Source organism: Rissa tridactyla, chromosome 17 (assembly GCF_028500815.1).
Source record: "Rissa tridactyla isolate bRisTri1 chromosome 17, bRisTri1.patW.cur.20221130, whole genome shotgun sequence".
NCBI classification, from domain to species: Eukaryota; Metazoa; Chordata; class Aves; order Charadriiformes; family Laridae; genus Rissa; species Rissa tridactyla.
In genome coordinates, this window is record NC_071482.1 from 6510417 (window position 1) to 6528680 (window position 18264).

Genomic DNA, 18264 nt, shown 5'->3' on the forward strand with positions numbered 1-18264 from the left:
AATCTATCAACTTTCCCCAAATTAGACAAATCCACCAGGTGCCAAATACAAAAAAAAACCAAAAAACCCTCCCACAAAAGCCACATGCATTATCCATTTTACAGAACACATTTTGGTTGAAATAAAGCTATATACTGAAATTTCCAAATCCCATGTTTAAAATACATCTCAATTTAAAAAAAACAAAGAAAAAAAAAAATCACTAGAAGATATTTCCACTTTGAGCTCAGAGAAGTTAAAATATCTTTGATGCCTTCCCCGATGGTCAGCTTTTTATGTTTCTGGAATGATCTGCACACAAAGTGTGACTTCGTGAACCATTCAGGTTTCCCAATAAACCTAGTAGAGACTCTTGCAGACTTCTTTTTTTTTTTTTCCTGCAATCTGATGGTGAAACTCATTAGCCGAATTATTTCCAGTAAATTGCTCCCTTCGCCCTCACCGAGTCCTACCGCATTTAGGACTTGTGGAAATATTTTATTTCGAGATAACAGCGCTGCTGCCGCTATCCAAGAACAACAGAGGACGATTATAGATTTCATAGACCATCTAATCTAATTCCTGTATAAACAGGCCACAGGCCTTTTTTAAATTAAATGCCATTTCAAGTCCAATAGATACGGTTGAACTAAAGCACAGTTCTGGAAAGAAAAAGGAGAAAAAAAAGGACATCCATAGACAAAGAATGTGCAACGATGTACGGCATCGTAACTCCGGACAAGCGCCAAAATCCTGCCCTGCCGCACTCGCCTCTCACTGCGCCCGTCATGAGTATGTCAGGGCTCAGGAGAAAGCACAACGGCTCAAAGACAAACCAGTTTTGATGCATTTTAATGGCAGAGGAAAGACTTCGTAGCTCACAGCCTGCATTTGCAACACGACAGGTGAGAGGGAAAGCTTTTATCCCATTTCTATCCCTCTGTGCCGTAAAAAAAAAAAAAAAAAGCGCTAAACAGCATCAAACGCCTGGGATTTTCTTGCAAATGAGCATTGCCCAACTCTGGTGAATTTGTTTTAGGTTTAAGTGCAAACCTGTAGATGCCCTTAAACCCGCGGATGCCTTTTCAATATTGATGACTGTGTGTGAAATACACAGAGAGTGGGGCAATGTCCCACTCTGGCTCGGCTGAAGGCAGCCGGAGTTTCGCCGTGGAAGCGTTACCTGACGCAGATGCGCGTGCCATTGCGGAGCTAATGCGGAGGTGGGATTACAGGCTTCCAAATGCCGTCGAGCGAGAAACCGGGGAAAAAAGAAAAAATCATTTCTCCCCACTTAATACCCCTTGGGTAAGTCGCTTGAGATCTGTGTGTGTGAATCGTTACCACCACCCCAAAAAAAGGGATCACAGGGTCACAAAGACCCATTTATTCGCCGTCCAGACGTAAGTGGGGGCGGGGAGGTGACGGAAAATAGCTAAACCACCAGCGCGCTCGTTCTGACACACTCATCAGCACCCAGTGAGAAGGCGGCATGAACAACAGCCCTCACCTACCTTAGCAAGGTGCCACAAGGAAGTTTGCACAGCGCTTGCACACAGAAGCATTACGGAAAGTCTGACGACTCCCGCTTTCTCCAGGATTTGCTAGAATAGGAAAAAACCTAGCCAGGAAAAGTCTCTGTCTAGCATTCTGAAAGAGAAACAACAACAAGCGTTTTATTTATATATTTAATTTTTAATTAAAAAATAAAGGTTATCTTAATACATCTCTTGCAGCCTTTGGGCAAAATGCACCCTTAACAAGACTTTATGAAACATGATGCACATCTATTCTTGGCACACATCTTAAACAAACGCGAACTTTCCGCAGCGACTTCTTAAATCCATCATTCTCCCCAAACCCTGAACACATTTACATGTTCTTAAAAAAAAAAAAAAAAAAAAACCTACAAAAATTAGAAGTGGGCCCAAAGCAAAAAAATCCCAGATCCAAGCATCCCAAAGCTTTTGGAGCAGACTCAAATCCAAACCCTCATCTCATTCAAAGTTTTATCCTGGATCACGGCAAATTCACAGACACGGCACCCAAACAACCACGAGAGATGAAATCTGAATGCTGACCCGGGTATGAATCTCGCTTCGGAAGCTTTGATCTTCACACTGGGCCAAAGCAAACCTATGGGTCTGAACTCCTTCCTAAAACTGTTTTAAGCTGGGCCCATCCCTATACAGAAATAAGTGCTGGTTACACATCGAAATGGTGCTATCAGAGCTCCCCATTTCTTATAGTTGTCCCCGATCTGAGACCAGACCAAGTTCTCCGTCCATTTGCACTATGTTAAAAGGCAAGGATAAAGTCAAGCGAACGCACTGAACCCTCCAGCACAGTCATATCACTACACGTTCGTCTCCCGCAGCATGGAAGGAGCCCTGGACCTTCTTTCCTTGCCAGGAGCTGTCTCAGGTTTCTCTGGACGTGGTTTTCTCTGGAAACGCGCTCCGGCCCCCGTCACTACGTGGGGGAAGGCTCCCGCATGCCGCCGGAGGGACGGCTCCTCCCCGCTCACACGGGGTGTCTCTGTTCCACCGTGGCCCATGATGGCTGATTCCCAAAGGCACAAAGTGACCAATCTTTAGACTTATACACAAGGTCTACATATATATATATATATTTATATATATATGTACACGCACACAATTACATACATATTTAAATATATATATATACATATATATATTTGGTTTTGGTTTTTCTCTCTTATCTTTTTTTTTTTTTTTTTGCTTTTCTTTTTCCCCCCTTTCCCTCCTTGCTTTCCCTTTTAACTTAAAGGCGTAGTCTCCTCTGAGGAGGGCTCTGGTATATGTTCTGGAGACTTCTCTGTCTCCAAAGAGACTTCTGGCTTCTCCTCTGTCAATTTAGGCTCCTCGGGAGCTTGAGATCCCTCCTGGCTCTGTGCCTGGCTGTTCATTTTCTCTTCTGCTTCAATTTCCTCCGAGGTGGGAATGGAGTTTTTCTTTGGACGGCCTTTGGGCTTCGTTGGAGCCTCCTGTCCACCTTTGAGTACCTGGAGCAAAGAGACAAACCATCAGGATCAATCTGAACCCCGCTGCTGAGACACATCTGAGAAGGACGCAGCTCGGCTTTGACCTCAAAGTTCATCCGTGACTTGGTCGCCATTTCAGCCTCACAGAAACGCCCTGCGTTCATGGAGTGAGCTCACCCATTCTCTCACATGAATAAAGTGAAATGCAAACATTGCCAGCAAACCCAAACTCTGAAGGTCTCTAAGTCAGTTCCTACGGGAGGCCCAAAAGCAACCTAGACACACAGTCCTCAACGCTACAGACAGAGAACATTTGATGCAGAAGTCAGTTCCTTTCCTGAGTGCTTGCTTTCTTCAAAGCCCAAGTGAGAGCAGTCGTAAATCTTAGCCAGGATTTCCTCTGACTGCCTTTCCCCCAGCCTCTTTGGCTTCTGAAATAGCCTTCACTATTATTTTTGTAACACCTGCATTAAAATACGTGGGACCCCCCTTATCTGTGTAGAAGATGTGAGTCTGCAAAACAGGTCTGTTCCTAAGTTTAATTCCCTCTTCCTTCACACCATCACTGCAGCAACAGGACACTTCCAACCAAAGATCTGTACCCAAGCTAACCCCAAATTTGTTTGAAGCGGCAATAACTTCTGCAGCTTCACATACATTCAAAGGTACAGTCTAGAACCGCATCTCCTCTCCCAGATCAGAATGCATAAACATCTCCACTGGAGAACGTCACAACATCATGGTTCCCACCAGGATTTATTGGACAGTTGTCCTTTCCAAAAGCATTTTAACTGGAAAAGGGCCACGAAGCTGAGAGTAAGTGCAAGAGGTGAGAGGAAGATATGAAAAGCAAGAATTGATGACATTAGCTCTGAAAACCGCATTGGTTTCCATGGAGCGATACAATCTTTTTTGTCTATGCATATAACCCATCCCACAAGCATTACCATCACAGGAATGCCAAAAATGCAGAGAGATATTTTGGTTCTTCCCTCCGTTCTGTTCTAATTTCTCCTAATTCCTTTCTAATTCCTACCGCCTATGGTCCTTCTAGCCCACCACATATGATGCAGTACAAACTTTTTTAAAAAGAGTACGTATCTAAGAAAAGTGGTCAAGAATAAAACAAATTTTGGTATAAATAGGCACGGGGCACTGACACTATGCTCAGCTTCCGAATCTGTTCTTTGGAAGTCAGCTTTTAAGGACCATGAAGAAACGCTAACAAACCACTTACCATTTTCTTCCACTTCATCCTACGGTTCTGGTACCACGTCTTCACCTGGAGCTGAGTCAGCCCCAACGACTGCGCTAAGTCAAGCCTGGGAGACAAGACAGACATCGAAATGAGTTCACGGAGGAGAAGAGCAGCTCAGATGCCGAGTGCAGCCAAACCAACACCGTAAGAGCATGCAACAGTGGCACCACCAGAAAAGATGGCTATTTGTCTCTCTAATCCGTTGTTTTGAGAAAGGGTCAGACAAAAGTGGTGAAACACAGTGAGTTTAGGATGTTTGGATGCTCTTATGGAAGAAGCAAGAATATTTAGGTGTTTGCAGGCTCTCTTCCTCTCTGTTACCACTGGACACGTGTGCAAGCCTAGAATTTTGCCTGCCCTTTTCGAAACACAAGCCTGCTGTAGTCCAACTGCTGGTGCTCCACGTTTGTGTACGAAGCTGGGAGCTACCGGTACACCGCATCCCCGAAAAACAGGTCTATGGTGTCTGAAGCAAGCATGTAAGAGCCGAGACACCCAGCATCAGTCTGCCTTTGAAACTGCTGCTCTTTGTATCATATTTCTTCTTCACTACCTACATAATGGGGATAATAATACTATCTCATTTCTCACGGAGTAGTAGTACATCTAAATCTATTAATTTCTTATGCATTCTGCTATTATAGGCAATTTAGGCTTATAAATGAATTTATTATTTGCGTGTTTAGCTTAAGGGTATGTGTGGCAGACAGCCCGTAATCCTGATTCATCCTCCACAAATCTCCAACCTGTGCAAGTTTGTCTGAAACCATTCATTATTTCTATATTAAAACCCAGGATATGAAGCAAACGCGGCTCAGAGTAACTCTTTATCCTTCCCCACAGGTGATAGCACCATGCATCTGGCAGCGTTGTAATGGAGTTGCACAACGGACGGAGTTGGAAACACTCAACAACGCTGGGCAAGTGCCCCACAGAGTCACGCAAGTCCTGCAGGTGGGACAGCTCAAACTCAGCGTCACATTCCAAGGTGTTCTGGATCGTGTGAACTTTTTGGAAAATATTTCCCCACCTCTGAGTGGGGAAAACACATTTGTCAAGGCCAAGTTTTTCATAATAAACCTTTTGTTTCAGCTGGGCTCCTAGGGCGGTCAAACTCACATTTACAAACACCTACGTACCCCACACCAGCTCTTTGTGCTCAAATGCACACTCATAGATTCAATCCCCGCCCCCCCCCCCCCACTTTGGATTCACTCTAGACCTACAGACTTGGTTTGCCCACTGCCTATACCACTACATAATGTCTACAAGACAACCCATCGACTTAAAGGTTCTAGCTGAGAAGCAGAATCTAGCAGAGGCATTATCCCGTTATACTGCGCTCCCTTACTACTAATAAACCAGGTGCTCCAGTTGCCCTCCCAGCAGGACAATCTTGGGTCCAGGCAAAAAGCTGCAGGAGAGAATGCGGATCGCAACCCAGTGCTTCACCATCGTGTTTCCAGCCATAAGCTCACACAGAGAAACACTCCTTGACTACCTCTTGCCTTAGTGCACGTCTTATCACACTTTGATTACCTGCAACCAGTTACCATGTCTTGACACACACGTTGGCGTAACCACTATTGCCTAGAAACTTGAGGAAACAAACAGAAGGGAAGTGGTACAGGGACAGGAATTGCTCATCATCAGCCTGAAACATGTACAAAGCCAAGGAACAGTCATACCATAAAATTAATTAACAGCCTCGAGCGCTTCGTCAACCGTGTCAACCATCTGGTTGTGTGAAGCTGTGAGGAGTCAGTACAAGAGCATTAGGAACTCTGACACTGTATGAGACAGCCTGGCCGTGCCCATGAAATTTGGTCTAGCTGCGATCCTTGGCTTTGGTGATGGGCAGTATGAGTGGAGGATGTCAAGCTTAAAAACCAATTTAAATGTTGGGACACTGCCATCTGTGGAGTCCAAGGTCTGGTGTACCTTTCCAACCCTCTCTAGGTTTATAAACTTAGCAGGAATTGGACAGGACTTTTTCCTGTAATTTACATTTGCAGAGTAGGATTCAAAGCCTTTAAAACAGATAAAATCTCTCCTTATTTTGGTTTGTCCATTTGCTACCAAGTAGTCCCTAAGAACTTGCCTTTTCCTTCACAAAGACAAGGTACTCGCCTGTGCCTTCACAAGGGCAAGGCAGCCTTCAACTCTGTGCAACCCTGGCTCCGTGTTCCAAGCTGATGGACAGGCCAATGCCTTCTCATTGAATTGCCACCTAAGTTTGCTAGACGAAAGCTAGTTCGGCAGCCAGCTAAAGCTACAGCCAACCTCTCAGCTGCCATGGAGACACAGCCATCCACCACCAGATTCCAGAAGCACACACCTTCCACCTTTTTTCAAGTGTGCAGCAGGAATGGGAATGGCAGAGAGCCTTCTGCTCCGTACCTTGCCTATCTCGGAGCCTGGATGCCTGCTAGCAAGCACGTACATCGCCACGTGGCATTTCCATTGATACAATCTAGTCATGTCACCTTTGATCCCAGGAAAAGTTAGCCGAGAAATTGAAACTGGTCGTCTGCCCATGTTTTTGGCCAATGGCAGAGGCATCTCTGTGGAACCAGAAGGCAGCACACTACAGCCAGGGAGCGTTCAGTATGGGAAAGGCTGAGCAGGGGTAGAGCAGTCCTTTTGCTCATTCCTTTTCCTCATGTAAGAGACTGATTTACCTGTCAGGGGTAGAGAGATACTTTTGCTTCTGGAACTTCTTCTCCAAGCCCATCAGCTGGAGCTCCGTGAAGATGGTCCTACTCCGGCGTGGCTTTTTTAACCGAGGTGCAGGCTGCTCTGCCTCCGACTCGCTGCTGGCATGGGTCTCGCTGGCAGGTGTCTCTGAGCTGGCAGTCCCTGAGGAGGGCTGGGCTGGCAGCACGCGGGAGCTGGTGGCAGCTGGGACCAGGTGAGGGACCACGGAGGGCTGCCGGGTGATGACGGAGATGAGAGGATATGCCCTCAGAGAAGGGGACCCTGGCGGGGAAGGATGCAGAGGTGGACAAAGGTCAGTTCGGTGGCAATATGGTTAAGTAATGGGAGCACTGGAGAGAGGGATACCCTCCCTGGCTCTGCCGTTCACTTGTTAAATGACCACAAGCAAGTCAGTTCCCCTCTCTGGACCTGTTCCTTCTCCCAGTTTGCATGTGTTTAGCTTTCCTGGGGCTGGGAGTCTTGATCTATGTTTCCCTAGCAGAGGGAAAGGAGGGCCTGTGTTTCCATTGAAGTCATCTGCCTAATTACCACAAGAGATTAAACTCCGAGCAAACGATGAAACCTCTCCCCATTCATGCAACTCTGCTTCTCTACAGGCACTAGGACAGGGTTCACTTGAGGTAGTTACCTTATCTCCATTCACAGGCGACAGACAAGGGAGTTTAAGTCACAACTCATCCCACCCTCTAGTAGGTAACTGAGTCAGATGAATCACACTTTGTCCATACTGACCCCATACAGACAGATGAGGATGAATAGATCGGAAGCAGAGTTCTTCACCAACTCTTAACTCTACATCTTATACCAACCAGTTGATACCAGCCCTAAAAAAAAAAAACCAACAATCCCCACAGTTCTGCTCCAACCCTTTCAGGTCAGGGCCAGTCTGGGATGACAAATCTAAACATTCCCAAACACTAGAGGAAGTTCTGATTCACATCAGACCTTCTGAATTTACAGCTATAGACAGATTTCTGCTCAGCCTTAGCCCCAGGAAATCAAATGTTCCTTTAAAATTTGGGCAGGGAAATAGGGCCACGTACGGGAAACGTACACTTGTTGCAAGACTGCACTCTACACAACTTTGCAACCAACCTGCACAGTCTTGGGCAAGTTACTTTCTTGCTCCGTACCTCAGTTTACCTCATTCGCAGACTGGAAACAGTCCTCCTTACCTACTTCACTGGTGGTAAAACATGGATTAAAGTTTAATGTACACTAAGTATTCCGAGATCTTTAGATAAATGGTACTGTGGAGAGGAACATATTACACCAGCAGGCCTGATTGTGAAACTCTTAATATGAATCACCGCTAATGAAAATAATGATCTGTAGACCTCAATGAGACTATTTCGGTGAGTAACTCGCCGCAGTGGAAGAAAGGAGCTGCCAGCCTGGCCCGCTGATGACCCATATTCCTTACCCTCCTCCCCCCAGTGAAGGGTTGTGGGTGCATAAATCAGGTCCCAGATAAGCTGCAGAGCATGGGGCACACCAAAGAACCGCGCAGCTTGCTGATCATCGCTTCTCTCCACAATCACTGCAAGTTGTGCAAAATCCAGCTGCTTACAAAGCAAGCTTGGAAAACTATCGCCAAAACACTGTAAATCCACAAAAACGGGATTTAAGCAAGACTGTGATTACAGACTGGAGTTTAGGCAGGCTGGGACTTAAACTTTGCTTTCTCCTCCACATCTCTGCAACACTAAAAATCAAAATATTTCCATTAAATTTAAATAATTCCACTTAAAACCCCAAGGAAGTACTTGAGAGATGAGATTAGAATTGCCAAGCCAGCCTTTAGCTTGTGTAAAGCGTTATCTACCTTTTCTTTCTGCGGATTTTTTTTTTCAGCTGAAGACCCTTCTAGTCTACAGCATCACCAAGTAACCTGGCAGAAATTCCGCCTTGATTTACAACCTCAGTGGTTGTTCAGCTCATACATCAGGACAGAGCGTGCTGTCCTATTCTTTGAACTATTAATTCTGCCCTCGCTGATATTTATGCACCCGCTGACACCAGCCAGCTACACAGCAGGTAAACCAGATCCTGCTCCCATAGTCTATATCCCCCTCGCAGTTAGTTTCTGCCATCGTGGGACAGCAAAAGCAATGCTGACCTGCCAATGGAACAGATGACTTCCTCTGTTTCAGCCAAATTTGCCCAAAAGAATCAGCCCCTCTTCCCCTTCTCGAAGGGCACCTCCGTTGCAAGAGTCCTGTGCAGGAACCCTGAAGCCACCTCCTCCGCAGTAGTGCTCCCGGGTGAGCCATGAGGGGTGCTGGTGCTCTGCATCGGGCAGCAGTCCGGGGGCTTGGCCCTTCTGCACTACCGCTCTTGTTCGCAGAGGCTACAAGAGAAGAGACCCCAAGGATCCCAGTCCTGACCTGCTCTGAATAAGGAGACTGAAAACCAATGCCCTACCTTACACGCCATAAAGGAGTGGATCCGGCCTTATCATATACCCTTATCCTCCTCTTAGGGGGTCCTGGTTCAACCCTCGCCACCACACAGCTCCTGCTCCCCTGCAGCTTCATTTGCCAAGCCTGAAACCCCATTCCTGTCCTTGCACATGGATGGCTTTTGGCACCACATCACTGGTTAATTGATACTTTTACCCTTGTACCCCTGTATATTTCCAGCAGGGCTCTCCATAAACCACAAGATTACGAAGGAGTAATAAATCACCAGAGCTCAGAAACCCCTGCGAGGCTCCCAGTGACTGAAACCTCTGGACAAAAGCATTTTTACAAGGGACTCTTTTCAAGGGAGGTCAGCAAAAGGTATTTGATATCAGAGCAACCAGGGATATTTGCTTTCCCGTGTGGCATGGCAGCAGCACATGGGACTGCTCAGGGTGGGGGGAGGTCCCAGAGCTTAAGATCTGCCTCCACCAAACAGAGGAAAGTCTCCTCAGGCTGTTTTTCTAATAATCAGGTAGGATCAGGACTAAAAGAACTGCTTTCCTCCTTCCAGGATCAGCAGCGAGAACTTGGCTATTTTTGTAAGGTAAAACAGCGGTTTGTTATTAGAGAAGCAGATGACATTGGAGTCGTCCAGGTCCACGTTTTCAAGTGCTGAGCACCTGAATGAGGGGATACATTTTCCAAAATGTTCAGCAGCCAGCAGCTGTGACCTGGCCAAGTGCTCAGAAAAGCTCAGCACGCGCTTATTTTTGGTGCTCACGTCAGGACACTTATTTACTTACGGCACTTCGGAAACCGCTGTTCTACTTCTGTGCTGGTGGTTTGCAACCGCTGAGTTGCTTTGAGCTCCGGGTGGTGAACAGATTTTTGAGGCTGTTGACACCAAGCGTCTTATATTTGTTTATCATTTGTGATCATAAGAGAAGCCTTCGCTTCTGGTTTGACACCAACAGTTGCGACGGTGCTTTTAGAAACCATCGTAAATAATGAAAGCATCTGCTGATGTTCAGCCCAGCCGTACACAAGACTTCTCAGCTTTCTGCCTTCAGCCTGATGAGGACACAAGATGGTTAGAGCATAGAGTAAGGAGAGCATTTAGAGAAAGACGTGGGGTTCAAGGCTGCAGAAATTTTCTGGGGAAAAAGCTGCCGGCCAGAAAGGGGGCAACGCTTTAGCGGTCAACTCTCCTTGAAGAGAGAGTAACCCAGAAACAGCTAGCCTCTGTGTTACACTAGCTAGCCTCTAGATCACAAAGAAAAAAAGCTTAAGTTCAGTGTCCTGTTCTGGATCTAGTTATCCCAAAGTTCAAAGGTAGCTGAAGCTGAGCCAGCCCATTGTCTCTAGGTACACTATTAATATGACTCCCCTTAAACCATCCGTACAGTTTTTACCCTGATAAAGCCTTGGCTTCCAAACACTATGAAATCTGAGGCTAGATCTAAATTTCACATCCCCCAGAGTTCAAAGGTATTTCTAGACTGACATGGTATTGTAAGAACGGAATAATTTCTTAATCTTCAACAAATTAAATGCTGGCACGCAGCTCTTGTCTGCTCAGCACTGTTGTGACATGCTCTGTCTCCCAAAATGGGAAGGAATGGAAATGAAACGCTCTTCCTTTCCGTACCTGCCTTTCAGAACAGCTTCAGCTGAACGCATGCGTTCCTGCACTGTTGTCCGAGCACCTTTTCCAATCCCAACCCACTGGTCTTTTGCACTTGAAAAGCAAAAAGCAGCCCACAAAAGCCAGAAAACGTGGAATTGGTTTGCTCCCCGAGCCCCACACCTCAAGCGTTTTACTGTCTCCACCTCAGACAATCAAGAGGCAGCACAGCCCAATGATGAAGCCACCCGAGGTTTAGGGCTCAGGAGGTCTCAATGCTCTTCACAGGGACAGTGGTTTCATACTACATGGTTTTATACAGAAAAGTCCCGGTTTTACCTATGAGAATAGTCTTAATCACCCTAACGTCGAGGGTAGTCTCGGGCTCACTTTGCTGCTGAACATTTCTCAAATACTTGGGAAGCATTGCTATAATCCACACTCCGTACCATGCACAACTGAGAGAGCAATGCTTCAGCAACAAAAGTCTTCCTGTAGTTATTTTTTAAGCATTTGAATAGTCTCAATTTCAAGCAGCGAGAAAGCTCTTATTTCTGTCCATTCTCCATAAAGCTAACATCTGGCCACTCAGTTGCTAAAACTAACCAAGGGCTAAAAATAAAGAGGACATCGGATCCGCAGAGTGTTTTCTAAGGATCTGAAAACATTTTGCTTTGCTATTTAAATCAGGCCATGCTGGCAGCCGCGGAGCAGGGAATAACAGAGCTGCTCCTTGCGCAAAGCACTGACCGCACCACCTTGAAATGAACTGGCTTACTCAAGCCATGCAGGTCCACAAGAACCCTGGAAACCCATTTCCTAATGACATGTGAAATATTTGTCCGACAAACATATCACGATCTAACGTATCAAAAGATTTTTTTTTCCTCACTTGTTTTGCTTTTCAGCAGTCACACCAAGGAGAAGGACACAGAGAATTCATCCCATTTTCTCCAGAAGGTTTCAGTCAGGAATGTCGATTTGTACTAGCCAAAACAAGCCAATATCCCAGGTGTAAATCTGCAGCGTGTCAGCTTTTTACTCCCTCTTACCCCAGGCGCGAACACAAGGGGCAAACAGCAAAGACTGGCGCTCCCCACGCTGGCTCCAGCTCCATGAGCAGGAATTGGGAACCCTTGCTTTTCATAGCCCAACCTGAAGTCATCTCGACTCATCTGCTGGGACGTTCTGATTAAACTTCTTATGGCCACTAGATATGACGCAAGAGGTACATCACCACTACATCAGATCGCGTTGCAAAAGTTTTAATTAAAAGCAAATACTTCAAACAAATCTTCTCCCCTTCTTTTTCCCCCTCCCCCTTCTCCCTGGCTTACTTTCAACCCCGGCAGACACAGACTGGAGGGAAGAGAAAAGGGAAAGCACTAATTAATTGCACTGTTTGACTGCCGGCAATGGCAGAACAGTTTTCCTCCTAGGCAAACTCAGCTAATTCTGTTTTGGAAAGAAAGAAAAAGGAAGGAAAGATTTATGGATCAGCTCCTCTTGGCAGGTCAGCCCTGCTCGGAGGCAGAATGAAATCTCACTCAGAACGGGCAGCAGTGAAAGGTAAATAATAAAAGAAAATGAACTTACGACTCAGGAAGGTCTATAAATCTGCTGTCTCCTGAGTGTCAAAACAAAAGGGAACCGAGAAGGAGCTGAGTTCATTTAGGAAAGAGCTTCATTTTGCCAAAGGAGCAGACAGCCTACTGAAAGGAAGAAGCAAGCCCTGAACAAAGCAAAGGAAGCAAAAGCAGCAAGGAAACGTTGAGAATAAGCTGAACCATACACTGTTTGTTTAGGGGGGAGGGTGTTACACCTACTTTTTCAGCACAGGTCCCCAAAAGCTGAGATTTCCCAGCCTTGCAGTTCCCACGGATCTTGGCTAAACTTTACCATCATCCTCCACAGGAGCGGAGGCAAGCCAGAGCTGAGCATAGACCTGATACAATCCAGAAACTCAACATGGCCCAGGAGCCAACTGGTTAAAGACAGCAGCCAAACACCTGCTGTCCTCCCCAGGATGTCCTCTCAGGTCAGCGTGACCTCCTTTGCCTTGTAGGTGCTAGAGCTGAAGGCTGGTGAGGGACCTCGCATGGCTTAGCGTCCTCAGCCAGCACACACCAGGTGGACCCCCGGCACCTCTCTTGTCCATCAGAAACTCTGCTGCAGGTAGAAAAGCAATTCTTGCTCTCAGGTTAGGCCTTACCTCATCTCGTTTTGCTGCCATTGGATTTAAGCCTTCCCTGCTCCATCTACACCTGGACCAGGCCCTAAGCAGTCCCTCTTCTTGCACATCCTTGCCTCCCCAGCACCCTGGGCATCGGCAAGCATGGGATCAGCTTCTCCCCAGGCACTGCTGCCTGTCTTTCCTGGAAAGGCAACTTTCTCTCACCTGGCAGGGCTTGTCTCAGCCTACATCCAGCAACGCATCGCATCGCTGCACAGCCACGCTGTTGGCTCTCTCGCCGAGTACAGCTGTCATGAAAGCAACCACGCGGTCGGTTGAGGCAAGAGGAGGTGGGACGAGGACCATGCACGCAGAAGCCCCCTCTGTCTGGGCCCTTGCATCCTGTACCAAGCTGCCAAGTTTACCACTGACTAAGCACCTCCCCAGCAAGATTCCTTCTCATCTCTTCCTTGTGCTTATGTTATGTTTTCACAGGTGCTGCCATAACAAGATACCTTGCTTATTTGCAATTGCATTATATTATCCAGTAACACACAAAAAACTTAAGCCGCTGTGTACATAAAAATATTGCACTCATCTACTCTCAATGTTTTCCTTAAGCTCTGCTTTATGATTATTAACTACGAGAAGGCAGCTGTCATCAGGTTCTTCCTGAGATCAATGCTGTGCTCCACCAAGTGCCCTGATAAGGACGCAAAGGCAAGAGGAAACAGAAGAACAGTAATGGGCTGTGCGTATACCAGGCAAATTCATTTCCTCTTGAGAACAAGCCCTTAGGAGAGGGTTGCAGGGAAATAACCAGGTCCCCCAGCCTCCTTGCAAATAGCCCCAGGTGCGGTCCTCTCCTAGAAGCCCTTCCCACTGGAGCGCTGTCATTAACACACACTTGAATCCCAAGTTAAAAAAAATGACCTGGGTGATGTTTACGCTATGCAGCATGGCGCTGTGCACAGATCCCTCAGCTATCTCTAGAATGGGAGGCAGCGTAGCCATGCCAGGGTACGATTGCACCTGAGCCAATTATGGCCTGAAGAGAGGTGGGCTAATTAGGCTGTGAACACTGTGCTGACAGCTCGACAGTTTCCAAGACATGCGTCGGTGTATTTGCACGGTGCGCCCCTTGCAACATGTTGACACAGATGGTCTTTCAGAGCTAGCTACCCCTCTTGTACCCTCTCCTAACGGGCTGGAAGTCCAGGCACAGCCACAAACTCTTCCTGAAGCTGTCCCCTGCACAAGCCAGCTGAGCCTCAAGCCCAGAGGTGGTACCTAAGTACGGATTTAAATGGTTTTAGCGTCCCTGTCAAACAAAGCTTGGCCAGAGAAGTGGCGACAGATAATTTGTCAGGAATCCTTTGCATCGACCAGTTCAGATGTTGATTCTCTTCTCATTCTTTCCAGTCCTACTGTAAGACAACCCTACAGAGCCTACCCCTCTTTGAATACTGAAATAGCTGTGAAACCTGCACATGATCCTCAGACCTTTAAAAGTGCCTTATATCAACTCTATAATCAGATCTTTCTTTTCTATTGCTTAAATAGGAATTCCGGAACTGGGGATGACTGATAATGCTCTTTATTGTCATACCTCTTCCCCAGCACCTAAGAGTTTGGTCACTTAACTGAGAGTTAGCACTGTTTTGGGATGGGAGATTTGTCTTTATTTGTTTTTGTTGGGCTTTTGTTTTATTTTGCTTTTTTTTTCCCCTACTAGCTCTCTTTTTCTTTGCTTACATGTGGAAACCAGTTGTAGCTAAGCAAGAGCCAAAGCCTCTGCACACGAGCAGAGGTGAAGGGCACTTCTGGGATATTTTGAAAGCTTCCCAAAATAGTCCCAGGACTCAGCCCAAATGCACAGAGCCAAAATTTCCATGGGAATCATGAGTGTCACAGAGGCCACAGGAAAGCAGAGCAGACAACCCTGAAAACCAACCCTGAAATCTAAACGCAGAGCTGGAGCACGAAGAGACACTGGTGGTGTTCCAAAATAGCACGCAGCGAGGTTCCTTGGAGCAAAGTCTAACTGTTCGTCATCAAAGGTTGCAGGCACAGTTCGCACCATATCCCGTTTCCACTCCCTATTAGCCTGACAAGGACCATGAGCCTTGCAAAGATTAAATGCAACTCAGCGACACAGCAAAAAGTCTGCTTGGTAGCAAATGGCGTCTCTCCCTGGTGGAAGAATCCAGACCCAACCCATGCCCATGGCAAAATGCCCGTCAGCTTCAGCCGAGCCAGGATTTCACGTGCACGCGTCCACGGAAGGAAATCAGAAAATCAATGAAAATTAGTGCAGCTAATTTTAGTGCAGCTAAAATGATCCTTTTGGGGGCATTCTGACTGAAGGCCAATTCTTCAGGAGTCCATACCTTCTGTGATGAGGCAAGTGTAAGTGGGGGGGTGGGAAAAGTGGCACCTTATCGAATGGTAATTTTTGATAACAGCTCCTTAGGTGGGGGAGAATTAGGGCTCATCCAGGAGTCCTGTTTCATCTTCCCTAGGCACATTAGAGAACGCTCACTTTTCTGTTCAATCACATTTTCTGTTCAATCACATTCTTTTGAGGGGGTAGGTTTCTGGGAAACCCCTGATGTCTGTAAACGTTAACTTTTATAATAACGAATATAACATATTGCAGCTAAAAGCTGCTCTTCCTCAAAGCATCTCTCGTCATGCAACTACCTGTCCAGCTACCCAGAGGCGAGTGGAGCTGGACACAAGCTTCAGCGGCCGTTCCCCAAGCTGTGGGGCACTTCCATCTGTGGTTAAGTTCAGCCCAATTTCAAAGCCACAAGTGAAATTTCCTCAGCGCTCGGAGCTGTGAGATCCAGGTTTTCTGTTTCCAGCCTATCCTCATTAGCAATTTATCAACATAATGTTTCAGTATAACTTCTACATAATAACAGTAATTAATAAGTTTGAATGCATCCGAGGCATGCATGCCGGAGGCCTTCACAAAATCTAACCAGAAAGATAATTAATCCTTACTTAATAATGACATTTGATATTTATATTATGGTTTTTTACACGTTTAAGGCACTGTACACACAGTAAGTAATTGGCCTTGGACAAATGACGAGCCTGAGAACCTCCCTGAACGAGAACTTGTCTCACTCCCTGCTGCCACAGGCAGATGTGGGGCGATTATCTCTTATAAACACAATGCAAAAATTCACCTACAGCATCGGTGTCTCCAGGGATGCCAGATCCCTGAAGGATGGCACCAGGGTTCTTCTGGCAGGGTTGGCGATACCCATCATAACAAGTTGGCTTTGTTCAAGGGCCGTACCGGTGGGGGAGGAGATCGGAATGCACGTGGAACCTGGAGTGGAAAGACCTGGTTGTGCTGCTGTCCCCGGGCTAGTCACTCCGCCGCGGTTTCCTGTTATCACAGGACAGCAACGCTTAGCTGCTGGGTTTCTTCTCCATTGCCGGAAAGATAGAAGCAAGCACCACCTGGGTGCTATAGGTTGTTCTCCTTGCACACAACGGCCTTTCTTCCAGGCTGTCTGTCAAACAGGGGAGTGTGCCAGGACCCTGTCAGATCCTCAGTGAAGAAGAAAATTTATATAGAGAAGAAGATTATTATTTTTTTAAGAAGCATTTAAAGAATCTATTTGGCCGGCTCTCAAGAAACCCTTTGTAGCAAATATAATAGCACTCTGGCTTAATCAGTGGAGAATGAATCAGAAGAACACGCACCACTTCTCTATGTTGAATTATTTTGCTTCACGTATTCAAACGGCCAGCTGCCTTTTCAAAGGCAGCCCCCCTCAAGTCCAATCCACACTCTTCACGCAAACTGAGCGCGGCTCAGAGAGGTCCTGCTCTTTGTCTGAGGCTAGAGAAACACGATTCTGTCTGGGATTCCTCATCATTAGCAGATGATCCCTTGAAATCCTACTCAGTGGGAAAGGAGACGCTCTGAACCCAAGCAGATCAGTCCTACTATCTCCTATTAGGATATTTGGGCCCAAGGCCATCACGACTGGAAACAGCTCCAAATGGAGGGTGGGTTTGGACGTGAACCTCCATTCCAGGCCCTTAGTGTTTGGACTCCAAGGGAGTTTTAAGACCAGGCCACATTAGTCCCAGAGAAATAAACACGAGCACATCCCCATAAACGACAGCGCTCAGACGGTGCAGGAAAGTTACTGGGATACAAGCCACCAGCTCATTTACCAAAGCTGTATCGAGGGACACTTTGGCTCCATTAAGCCAACTTCAATTTGAAGCTCTTTCTTTTGAACTAAGTCATGTTAAATACTTCAGCCAAGTGTTTCCTCCGTTACCAAGGATAAGACTCAGCTCTAGAGCTCATCACCCGTTGGACCCAGATTTAGGAAGCAAAGTAGCCAAAAGATTACAGAATCAAATAGCTAGAAGGAAAGGATTTACAGACAGTCTCTGCTCTTGTCTATTGGGGGTGGAGGAGAAACACTGCGCTGAGAAGACACAACTCTCAGGGTGTCTGAGCTTAAGTTGCAACAAGTTTCTGTCTTTACTGATGACAGCCAGATGACTAGACATCTTGGGGCACTGGGGAGAAATGTAGGAGGCCAAATCCCATCCTCTGTCCAGATGGTGTCACTGGTCAAGGAGCGAGATTTGGACTTCGATCTGGAAACAGACCAGCAGAGCCGAGAGGGTGCAGTTCAATGGAAGGATAAGTCACGTTCTGTTCTTTATACTGCTCCCTAAGCATCTCCTACTGGCCATCGTCCAAGCTACGAGTCTATATGGACTTTGGACTGACGCATTATGACCATTCCTACATCCTTACACATCTGAGAAATAAATCTGCCCTCTCTCAGGATTTCGCAGTTTCTCTCCGAGTTCAAACACATAATGCCATGCGTGCATAAATCAATCAGTCCTTTACTTCCTGCTCTGTTAATTATTATCACAACATCCATAAGCAAACACTAGCCTTGGACAGCTGACTAGCCGTGCGCACAAAAGCACTCTTCAGGTTTCTCAAGCCCACCCTTGTGTGAGCTCCAGCAAAAAGCTTGCCATAAATATCACTACCTCTTCCTGCTTCGAGCCTCTAAAACACTCTGGTGAGTGACACATGGGAAG

The 18264-nt window shown here is 46.5% G+C and overlaps 1 protein-coding gene across 1 annotated transcript in view; it reads right to left on the reverse strand.

The window, feature by feature from the left end:
- Positions 1-1653: 1653 nt before the first annotated feature.
- The window catches only part of BARX2 (BARX homeobox 2), a 36516-nt gene continuing 19905 nt past the window's right edge, over positions 1654-18264 (reverse strand). Inside the window, exons 2-4 of the mRNA XM_054223062.1 lie at positions 6923-7220; positions 4221-4305; positions 1654-3004 (exon numbers count right to left, since the gene is read on the reverse strand). Of these exons, the coding sequence (XP_054079037.1) occupies positions 2759-3004; positions 4221-4305; positions 6923-7220 (629 nt within the window). The 3' untranslated portion in view covers positions 1654-2758. The remainder of the gene's footprint in view (positions 3005-4220; positions 4306-6922; positions 7221-18264) is intronic.